The sequence below is a fragment of the Triticum dicoccoides genome, chromosome 2A (genome assembly GCF_002162155.2).
Source record: "Triticum dicoccoides isolate Atlit2015 ecotype Zavitan chromosome 2A, WEW_v2.0, whole genome shotgun sequence".
Lineage (NCBI taxonomy): Eukaryota > Viridiplantae > Streptophyta > Magnoliopsida > Poales > Poaceae > Triticum > Triticum dicoccoides.
In genome coordinates this window covers 218,806,365-218,818,157 of record NC_041382.1, presented here as the reverse complement: position 1 = coordinate 218,818,157, position 11,793 = coordinate 218,806,365, and the positions used below count along the sequence as shown (strand labels likewise).

The 11,793-nt window shown below is 43.2% G+C and overlaps 1 protein-coding gene across 5 annotated transcripts; it reads right to left on the bottom strand.

The window, feature by feature from the left end:
- Positions 1 to 3,612: 3,612 nt before the first annotated feature.
- On the bottom strand, positions 3,613 to 11,058 carry LOC119354303 (TORTIFOLIA1-like protein 1). 5 transcript variants are annotated; one of them, XM_037621028.1, is made up of 7 exons: positions 9,999 to 11,058; positions 8,738 to 8,929; positions 8,541 to 8,613; positions 7,869 to 8,446; positions 6,183 to 7,055; positions 4,613 to 4,685; positions 3,900 to 4,037 (listed from the first exon to the last, which is right to left on the bottom strand). In XM_037621028.1, the coding sequence occupies exons 1-6, from the start codon at positions 10,743 to 10,745 to the stop codon at positions 4,656 to 4,658; spliced, it is 2,493 nt and encodes an 830-aa protein (XP_037476925.1). In that variant the 5' UTR covers positions 10,746 to 11,058; the 3' UTR covers positions 3,900 to 4,037; positions 4,613 to 4,655. The 5 variants fall into 5 exon arrangements, with proteins under 5 accessions (XP_037476921.1, XP_037476922.1, XP_037476923.1 ...); XM_037621024.1 differs by lacking the exon at positions 4,613 to 4,685 and having other exon boundaries at positions 3,613 to 4,037; XM_037621025.1 differs by lacking the exon at positions 4,613 to 4,685 and having other exon boundaries at positions 3,613 to 4,037; positions 7,869 to 8,443.
- Between the last annotated feature and the right edge of the window lie 735 nt (positions 11,059 to 11,793).

Here is an 11,793-nt window from a genome sequence, read left to right as displayed (position 1 = left end):
TGGGGGGAGGTTAGACGAGGGCGCGCCGGCGGTTGGAGGGGGATGGGGCGCGCCGACGGTTGCAGGGGGATGGGGCGCGCCTGCCGGGGAAGGCAGTGGGCTAGGTGAGGTGTTGAGGGTGCCGGTGGTGGTGTCGGGAGTGGTGGGGAGGAGGGAGCAAGTGCTCGAGGTAGGTGGGGGCGTGGGATTAGTAGACGGGGTGGGTGGGCTTTTGCTGCGGTTCGGTCAGTGTGCGGGCAATGTCGATGTGTTATCAGAACTAGATGATGCCCCGCACGTTGTTGCGGGAATGTTTGCAATATTTCAATGAGATTTTGATTATATGGAACATGAATTCTTGAAACAATAGTTTCTAAAAGTATATAAGAATTAAATATAAATAGCATAATAAAATGGAATTTTACATGCATGCATGTTGTACTGGATTTTTAATATGCATAGTTGCATGTTGAGGTGGACTTTTTCTTATGCATGTTGAATGATGAGGTGGCATACTTGCATGTTGAGAGAAATATCTTAGTGGGGGCTAGCTATTTAGATATAGAAGATAACTTGAGTGTTAGCAGAATAAGAGTCTTAAGGGTGTTATCATAATAGACCCACCCTATATATAGACACACACACTACCATAACTTGTCATAGAACTAGTTAAAGGTCGCTAAACTTTTAACGGTTTAAAACTTATCAAAAAATATGAAATAAATATGAGAGCATCTCTCTAATGCAATAAGATGATCCAATGGAGGGATTGTCAAAATATGCATCTATGTGTCTTCGACAAAAATAATAAGCATTTCAGCTCACTGCGACATAAATATATACTGAATTATTTGTTTTTTTCCAGGATGCATACAGTCGTATTTTTTTAATCCCTCTGTTGGATCATGTTATATTATAGGTGTGTTGGTTCAGTATTTTTTTTTCAAAATTTTTGAAAACGTTTACACCGTTGAAACCCTTAACTAGTTCTGTGGCAAGCATTTATATTATATATAGTCTTTATTGAAATATCTAAAAAGATATATTTAGAAACAGATGGAGTATTTTACATTATTTATTGTAGATGCTCTCAGGCTGGGCCAAATGGGATAGAGGCACCCAGGTTCTACATGGTGCAGGAGTCCCCCTTTCCAATGAGCGCCAGGTTGAGCGTTTAGGTGACTTTTTGTTTTTGTACAAAAATGTCAAGCATCCAGTTCCTCCAACGCATGCACCGAAGCGCCGACGCTAAATAATGAACGGAGTTTGTTTTCCACCCGTTAAAATCTCTGGAGTTTGTTGAGGCTGTTGGACTACTGTTGACCAGTTGACTTTTGAAAAAAATCTTGGAGCTGAAAAAAAAGTTCATGATTTTCAAAAAAATATCCAAGGCTGAAAAGGTTTGCAGATTCAAAAAAAATCATGGATTTGAAAAGAGTTTACGGGTTTGAAAGAAAACATGCCTTTGAAAAAACTTTACAAATTTGGGAAAACATTTGTGGATTTGGAAAAAGTTCATGAATTTGAAAAATGTACAAAATTTCAAAAAAACATAAATCCAAAATAGTTCACAAACTTACAAATTTGAAAATTTGAAAAGAGTTCATGGACTTGAAATAAGTTCACAGATTTGAAAAAAGTTTAGAAAATTGTTAAATATTCATGAAATTGAAAAAAGTTCATGAAATTGAAAAAAAATCATGGATTTGAAAATTGTTTCTGATATTTAAAAAAGTTCATGAACATGGAAAAAGGAGTTCATGAAAAATAAAAAATAAAAAAACCTGAAAAGAAAAAGGGGAAATAGAAAAAGATAAAAGAAAAAGGGAAAGGAGAAAAAACTGAAGAGAAAACCAGCCCCGAAAAACCAAAGGGAGACCTATTCCCAAAACCGGTGATGAAAGAACCCCGATTAGGCCGCCAGTTACTGATAAGGTTGTAATTGGCGCCGTAAGCGCCAAATAGAATTCAGGTCTCTGAGTTCCAATGACAGAAGCGGCAGACATAGGAGTGTGGTTATTCTGCACCCAGGCTCATACACACATTGATGTAAACAGTAAATTCAAAAAAAATTGAAATATTAAGGCATCTAAGATGCTCATGTGTGCAAGGTCAGAATTTTGTGATGTTTGGACATCTGAGAAGCTTATGTCAATAAAGACAAATTTGAGGTATATGAGAAACTTCGAAAAATACCATTGTTCGGAACTGATTTTCCTTTTGGCACGAGCACCTCAAAAGAGTCATTTGAATCGCAAATTAAATTGTGAAAGAAGTACTTACCACCGGAGTCCATTTGTACCTTGCGGGCAAATCGTCGAACAGTTTGAGGGCGAAGTGGAAGAAGTCGGCCGATGAAGAGCCTCACGCCTCTCCGAGACCAGGTAGCAGGCCTGATGGCGTCCGCCGGGCATGGTGGCGTCTGGAGCGAGGTTGCCGCGCTTGAGTGCTGCAAACGAGGGGGTGGCGTTGATATCGAGGTGCGGCAGCGGTGAAAACGATCTACCATACGCCAGAGTATGTGGCCGTCATGAGGTGCTGTGCTGGGGAGGTATGTGGGCACGGACAGCTAGCCTGAGCACAGAAACTGGGCAGCGGGTGGGGCTGCTAGGTGTGCTGGTTGTCGATTGGAGGAAGAGGGAATGGCCAATGTGCCACCGACTGGCAGGCCAGAAGGAGGACAAGGGCATACGTTCACACCGACACAAACACGGCCCAAATTTGAGCCTGAAATGGGTCGCACACAGACAAAAAGCGGACGTTCGCTCATTTGGGTCGTCATGTTAGGACGACTTCTGTGTCAGTTTCGATCCAAACCCAAACGGACACACGCGCAGTCTAAGGATGGCAATTTTACCCACAAATATCATACCCGCATGGGTAGGGTATGGGCACACTTTTATACCCATGGTACTGCCTGCGCGTTAAGTCATGGGCAGGGTACAAATATAGTCTTGTACCCATGGGTATACCCATACCCTGCCCACTTGTGAACTAATGTTAAGTTGTTGCCAAATGTGCTATCAATGAGTGTAAAATTGTGAACTTATGTACTATTTGTTCTATCCACTGAGTACCCAACAGGTACGGGTAGGGTAAACCATGAATATGGGTATAGGTAGAATTTTGTATCCACTGACTATATGAATATAGTATTGCTCTACCTTATCCATTGCCATCCTTATTTGGGTCAGCGCGTTGGAGTTGCTTTAAGCATTCTCGAACCGGGACGGATACTTGGCTGGCTCGTGGAAAGATGCTCGCATCCAATGTTGCATTACATTCGCGGTCCAGAACAAGCGTTTGCATCAGAGCGAGCAAAGGGACCCTGGTTTCTCAGCTCTTGTCAGGATGAGACCGTGAGAACGACTGAACGAGTGCTGCGACTATGGAGGATGTATCATCCTAACACTCTCCAGGAGTACATTGGAGAGTGTTAGGATGATACTCCTGCTTAACTGAAGCTGGTATGGCAAACGAGGCTTCGGAATGGAGTCCTGGTTGAGTGCATCGCCTTGCTTCAGATTTCTGTGTACTTGGGCAAATTCTTCAGGAAAAATAGGGAACAAACTGATAGCAAAATCCTTCACGAAAACATAAGCTGCATCGTTGAGGAGCTTGCAACCGCTGAGATGCCTCACGGGTAGAAGACCCAAAAAAAATGATTTCTCAAATTATCAGTATAGGGGAGACGCAGGGAAACCAATATATCAACATCATATATCACCCAACACCAACACACAGTTCCACTCCTCCGCTCCCATTCTGTCATATCTAATCATTATACTCGTAAATAGCAATAGAGCAAACAAAAAGACCAGCAATAATGAACAAATGAAATTTACTCACGTCAACCAATGGCCCTAATTGATAAGCTGCTGCAGATCGATGTGCCACGATGAGGCCAGCTGCTTCATTATCTGAACTGGTGTCGCCCCCTCCCAATCATCAGGCAGCTCGATGGCAGTAGCTTCATGAAGTCCGAATAAGAGGTCATTCTTTGCATCTCGAGGGATTCCAAGATAGTCGGATCCATTTTCCATCACCAGATCAGTCAACTGCATCAACAACCAGGACAATCATGATTTACACAAGTTGCTCAGGCAATGCATTCAAGTATTCAACTCAAATGTTAAACCTTAAGATTCCCGACATCTGAATATGCAACCAATCATACCAGTCTAATAACATCTCCAAGAAAGCTTTGTTTGACCAACATGCTGCCTAGCGTTTAGTAAAATGGACAATAATATATAATCACAATTATAGTTTCTATACCATCATCTGGCAGCAGTAGCTATGCCTGAACACAACGTAAGTTATGGTACTGCATTGGCTTCACAAGTAAATAGAAATAACTGCACCTCTATTAGTTCCACGACATGTTAAATGTTGCCTGTACTGTCCAGCAAACAAAACAAAACTATCACCTTCCTTCCGAATTATAAGACGTTTTGGATATTCAATATGGACTACATACGGACTGAAATGAGTGAACAAACACACTAAAACGCGTCTATATACATCCGATTCAGTAAATGTTAGACCATTTATAATTTGCAACGGAGGGAGCACTATTTAACAAATAAAACTAATTTGATCACTGAAGAAAGCATAGCTATCATTCACGTACTTCACGATCTTCCTTGTAGCAATCCAGTCAAAATGAGTGGCCTTCATTCTAGACCAAATGAAAAGCCAGGAGTCTGTTTGAGAAGGCAAAAGGACCACTTGTCAATCAGTTGCACTTCTGTTCTCTATCTAATGATTTTCTACCAAGAAATATGTTAAGAATGATTCCTCTAACTTAGTTGTGTAGCCAATTACTCCCTCCTCCCAATTTACAGCGCCCTCATACTTCATGGTTTAACTTTGACTATCAATGTGATCAATAATAACCAGTCAGAAAAAATATGTGATCAATAATACATTAGTCATGTGTTAAAAAGTACTCCCTCTGTCCCAAAATAAGTGACTCAACATTGCACTAACTTTAGTACAAAGTTAGTACAAAGTTGAGTCACTTATTTTGGGACGGAGGGAGTATACCGTTGGAACTTTTTCTGGATAAGTGGATATGAACTTCAATGGGTGTAATTTTTCTAGCACATAACCCATGTTCCTATGGTCAAACTTGAACCTCGAATCATGTGCGCGCCACATAAACTGGGACGGTAGGAGTACATGGTTATTGACGGATAAACTCATCGTAGATGCCTTTTTTATGGGTTGTAGGTGCAAGTTTTACAAGGCAAAGCCCTTGCCCGCTTAGACCAATTTAGGTGTCACCATTATGCCCAGTGCCAAGCGCTTTTTAGAACACTGGTTGATAGTTAGATGCTATTGATTGATCATCTAACTTCCCTACTCAGATATATTCCTCATTCCAGGACAACTTGGAAATATTTAACCATTCACCAATACCAAATCATATTCACTGCTCCGTGAATACCATGCACATTTATCAAAAGCAACATACCTGGTGCACACTGCACAGGGCCTACTTGGTGAACAAATACACAAATTCAATGTGATGATGTTTTTGGCATACTATGGGTGGCTCATTTGCCCAAAGGCAGATGTTGGGTGCTGGATTGGTCCCACTTGCATCTTGGCCACACTGATGAGACCGGATGGCTGGAATTGAATTTATGTATTTGTTCACCATATAGGCCTTGTGCGCAGCATATATTGCCCACAACGAAAGCAATATCCACACAGCTATTATAAAAGCACAATGTCCGAATATTGGAAAATATACTAGGCAGAACTGTGAATTCAGGAAACCGTCAGTATCTTGAGCTCCATCCCCACTAACATCAGGACAGCATCATTTTGCCACATCCAAATTTCCTAGACTAATTTGAAATGTTCATGGTATGTTATCTCACCAAAAGGAACGGATAGTTGTGCACGAGATACTAGAACAATATGCAATTTTCAGTGAGGAACAATATGCAACTGTTAAAAAATGCTTAAACACATGCACACTGAAATGCACTCTTTAGAATGGTGTGCCTAGTCATAACATGACATAGCGCACTTGATTTTTCTTTTTATAGTTCAGCACCAGTTTTGGCGTGAAAAGAAAAAAAAACTTGGACATTTCCCTGGTATAGTTGTCACTGAGTCTGCACTCTGCAAACATCCCCGACAATTCAGATAGAATAATTTTGCTCTTAAAATGGAAGATAGTAGTTTACCTGCTGAAGCCAACTCAAAGCTATATCATAGAAGCTTTCCTCTACGAGGAATTGTCCAACAGCATGTAGAACCTCATTTGAAACCTCGTTTGACAGTTGATCGACAACTGGTCCAGTTTGCTCCATTAACTTTACAAGTAGCTCAGCATCTCCAGTGGAAAGAACCTCAGCATAAGCCGAATCCATGTCACCAACATGAATAGCATCCATCGCGCGAGTCCAGGATTCCCAAAGTGGACCTCTTCCATCCCCTTGATTGTCATCATTCAAAGTCTCTCCATCCAGCTCAGGAATAGCAACTCTTGCAGCAGCCCTTGAACTTCCATTATCTTCACCGGCCACTCTGATAGCTTCCAGTGTCGCCTCATCTTTCGACGCCCTCCATGCACTTCGAGCAGAAGGACCCTCCCCAAACCTAAATGGACCCTGTCCTTTGTCCCATCCTCGCCTCGGACCTGCTTGATCATTACCATTTCTAGGCACCCGAGTGTCAGATGAAAAAGAATCTAATCCTCTCCTGGAATTCATTCCGCTTCGTGATCCAGAATAAGCGTATGAATCCCATTGCTCAGAATCTGGTCTCCAGGATGGGCTTCTTACACCAGAAGCCATACCATCTGCAGAAAAATACCTATCTGCGAATCCTATCCTTCCATCACCACCCCTACCAAATTTCGAATTAGAATACTCATGAAACCCATTGTATTTCGCAGATGATCTGCCAGGAGATGAATCGAAGCCCAGGGTTGAACCGCCACCTCTCCTGCCTGATGACAATGATATATCCCTAGCCATTTCCTCAACAACCCTCTCAAGACCACGTACTCTGTTTTCCAGAGTAACCATGCTGTCATGAGATCCTCCCATGAAATCCTGAAATGCACAAAATACAAGTGATATTAGGTAGCTTTCCAAAAGATGTCTAATAAACTTAAAATCTCTCCTCGTAAGTAGCACATCACAATGATATGTGATATCATTTGGATAACAAACGATTAGTTAATCACCAAGCAAAACTATGATATTAGGTAGCTTTCCAAAAGATGTCTAATAAACTTAAAATCTCTCCTCATAAGTAGCACATCACAATGATATGTGATATCATTTGGATAACAAACAATTAGTCAATCACCAAGCAAAACATAGTTTAAAAAGGCTCGCCTAGGCTCTAGGCTATAGCGAAATGCCTAGCACTTAATGTGCGCAAAATTGCACTTGAGCATGTGCTTTGGGCAGAAAAGCGCAAGGCGGTGGCAAAGCACACAAGTAACGCCTAGCCCTTTTTTTAATTTTGATCCGAAATGGTCGTAAATGCAGTCAATTTTACATCCAACAAGTATAGAAGGTTATTTCTAAATAACTAAACAATGTAAGCCCGGTTCATTTGTATTAATATGTAAGATCATAGCACTAGCTGCTGGATGGCATTGTAGAAACTGTGATAACAAAAGATTGACAGCAGCCCCACACAAAGACAAACATGCCATATGACAATATATTTATCATTTCACTTTCACATACACAATTGCAGAGAGATTCAAATGTTACATACTCAGACCATCAATCTGGAAATTTAAAATGTGTGATATTTTATGACTGTACAGTTTGAAGTAAAAGAACGAATCAAAATTCAGAACTTCCTATGCTAAAAAAAATCAGGATGGAATAAACCAGAACAAAACTAACCTGCAACATGTTCATGAGACTTGTTTGCTGTCTCTCCAATTGTGATAACTGCTTCTGTATAACTAACCAGTTTGTTTTATTATTTATGAAGGGACCATCTCCTGGTATAGTCATTGGTGCAGATTCTTTTGCACTGGTTTCACACCTATCTTCAACATCAGATGGTCTAGCCTTTGTATCTTTGTTTCTATTTCCTCTTTGGCCAGCCCATTTATTTCGAACACTTTGAAAACTAGAGCTAGCCCGCACTTGGGTCAGACTCCCTTCATCATCTGCAGATCCATTGCTATTAGCTGCACCAACAGGATCACCATCTACTTCCTCTGGATCATCTTCACTTTGTAGATGAGATTGGAGAGTCTTGCGGGGAACTACCACCTCAACAGCCAAGTCATCTGTGGTTCTCGTCTCAAGCTTTTGAAAAAATTCAGGGTTCAGTTCCCTGTCAGTTAGTGTAGGTCTTTTCTTCAAGAGAACTGCTGCTTTTTCAGCTATGCTACTGCCCTTTGCTTTCTCATTATTGCTAGGTGAATCCAGCTTCGTTTCACTGCCAGTTGGTTCCTTAGTTTTACCGTCTTCTGCACACAAATTGTTTAACATTAAGTATACAGATATAATAGTAAACACCCTAGTAATACCATGCACTTGTTCAACGAAAGAAAAGGTTGATACCATTTGTATCTTCACCTGTTAATTGCTTCCACAACTGCACAGCATCAATCACGCTATCTCTGACAGGCCTTACCTGGAATTGTGTTTACAGGAACAACATATCAATTCATTATGGATATGACTTGTGGTCATCTGAAAACAAATGGAACAGTGGCACATCCTACATTTTCGATAGAGTGAGGTGGATTATTTATTACCTTATCAAAACGGCAAGCCTCGAGAGCAGCTATGGTTGGAGCGGCCCCATCACCTATCAAGTGACCTGAATAGGTAGCCAGGACACACAATGTGTCAGCAGCTGCTTTCCTGGTAGCCCAATCACTGTTCTCAAGACAGTCACGGATACTTTGCAGTGTCTGTTGCATATTCTGGGGACTGATCGCTCCAACCTGAAAAGCAGGAAATAAATCATCAACAGATACTCAAACAAGGATGTCAGTAATAATGCTGATAGTTTCTATGATTCTATCACCACGGTGATTTATGAAATATGCAGAAAGACTAGCAATTGCGTAAGCAGCAAGTTTCCATGATAAGACCATATGAAGCTCCTAATTATAACAACAAAAGGAATTCGGAATTCCAGTCTTATGGATGAAACCAGAAAATGAGTGCAGAACACTTGCATGGGTGCATAAGATCATATATGACATAATCCAACATATTAGGAGCTATATCTCCAGAACCCAAGCCCTCGCCAACCAAAAGGCCTAAAGCTCTTAACTATTCGTCTTACACTCCCAAGTGCACACAACAATACTAACAGAATAAATTCATTAGCTCAAATAGCCAATGAACAATAGAATAGGTCCAAAAAAAACAGTCTTCTACTCTATTAGTCTCGACTCTCGACTAGTACATGAATGAACACACTGAGTCATCCAACATATCAGGAAAAAATATACGCCATACGCCTATGAGCAGGTAAAAGAAGAATGTATTGTAATCCTAGCTAAAATGGCAAGAATGAAGAGTTGCCACAAGCAACTAGAAATTCAGCTAAGATTCTATTTGGAGCTTTAATCCTAACTGCATAATACTTTAGATTGTTCATGCCTTCATGGAGCCAAACACTATGATATCGATACTTCACCATTCCAAAATAGTAGTCCACTCTCTTGACAGTAATTCACAAATACTTTACAGCAGAAAAAAGAAAACACTAGTATTTCCATCCTAACAGCTGACAATGAGATATACAGGCCACATCCGAAACTGACTAATATGATCATAACTAAGGAAGACATTCCCATCTTCAGGCATAAAACCAATGTGGGTGGTCTGGATGACTTTAGGATTACGGGATTAGCCAATACAGACAGGGAGCCATCTGTAACAAAAATAACAACTACTAGCAGTCTAACATGAATTCTCATTGCCTAGAATTTTTTATGTCAATGACTTAATTCATCAAGCATATATAGCAAGCAAGACAGAAATTAGGGAGCCAGCCTATACCTGAGCCAAGCTTCCGATGACATTGAGCAGTGACCCCTTGGCCTGCACACCCTGTCCGCCGACCAACTTGAAAACCCTGGAACCAAGCTTGCCAAACATACCCAAGACACCAGGTCCAGGGCCTGCCCCCTCCACTGTTTTTGCCAAGCAGGCCGCGGCCCCGCTCTGCACAGTCTTGCTCTGCTCTCCCATGACTTCGAAGAGCGGCTTCACGAACAGTGCGACGGTCCCATTTCCCGCCTCACCAGCTGCTGAAGCAGCAAGCGGCCGGAGGTACACCGCCGCTAGCTGCCCCGCGGCGTCGCGGCACGCGTCCCGCACGGACGAGTCGGAGGCCGTGTCCTTGAGCCGTCGCGAGAGATGCGCCATCACCTTCAGCAGGTGCGGCGCCGCGGCGTCGGGGTGAGCCGCGCAGAGCGTGGCAAGAAGACGTATCGACTCGCGCCGCGCTGGCGAGGCGAGCCCCTGGGTGTCGGACGCCAGCGCGTGGAGGAGCATGGGCACGGCGTCCGGGGACGGCGGCGACCGGATGAAGCGGTCGAGTTCCTCGACGGCGATGTGGTGCGTGTCGCGGTCAGAGAGCTTGGCGAGCGCGGAGAGCACGCGCGACTTGAGCTCCGCCATGGCAGCGCTTTTGGACGGCGCCGCGCCAGCGGCCGCGGCGGCGGAGGCAGGGTTCGGCGGCTGCGCGGTGGTGGGCGACCTGGGATGCGATTTGGTGGCTGATTTGGAGACCGCGGTCGCCATTGCGGCGGGTTCGCGTGGGGAATCTGGGGAATGCAAGAGTGGGGATGGGGATGGCTGCTAGTTCAGATTTGAACTGGTGGGATGTGGGATTTGGGTTACAATTGGAGGCATCCGGTGGCGAATTCGGGGTGGATTTGGTGGGATTCGTGGAGCTTTTGAATCGGTCGATGGGTTTGGGGCTGGGTTTTGTGGACGATTTTTGGAATGGGAGCCTTTGGAGCGGAGATGGGCGGTGAGGTGGGGGAAGACGAGGAGTGAGCGAACGAGTTCAAGATTCTTCCGAGACGATGGGTGAGAAGGGTGGAAGAGGGTGAGTGGGCCACCTTGTTAGTACTCCTACTCGGCATGGGAATATTATTAGGAAGGAAAATATAACAGATCAAATGATTTGGAGCTGTCAATAACTTGGGCCCACCTTGTCACCAATCGACTCTCTTTATAATTTGGAATGATTTGAAGATTGTTCACCAAGCCTCCGCAACCGGATCCGGCTTGCCTGCTCCCTCCCCATGCTCCCATCCGTGCTCCCACTTCATCCTACGGTTGTCGTTTTTCCTTTTTTCTTTGTAATCTAATCATCTCCCTCTGATTTTAAGGGAGTAGGGTCGGGCCTTATTTTATTCCAATCAAATCAAGCCACGTACGCGGGAGCACGGATGGGCACACGCCGGGGGAGCAGACAAGTCTCGTCCTCCGCAAGCAGGGATGAAACTCGACCAAATTTGGAATGATGATGGTCATGCCATATCATATTCCACCTTTTTTCGAAATCAAAATTGGTATGGAGGCAATGCGGATGCTGAAACGAATACATGATACAACCAAATATAACAGAAACAAATATGGTATGGTAATGGAGTGGACGTGGACCGAAAGCGAACAACAAAATTCAGACAATACAAGAAAAAAACCTGTCTCAACAGAACCACGAATAATAATTTTCAGTAGGTAGATCCTTCAGGTGCAGTTGGTCCTCCAAGTTAGGGTTCTCTTTCCCCCTCGCGACTATGGTGGCTAGGGCAGTCATTCACTCCAAACTTCATCAGCG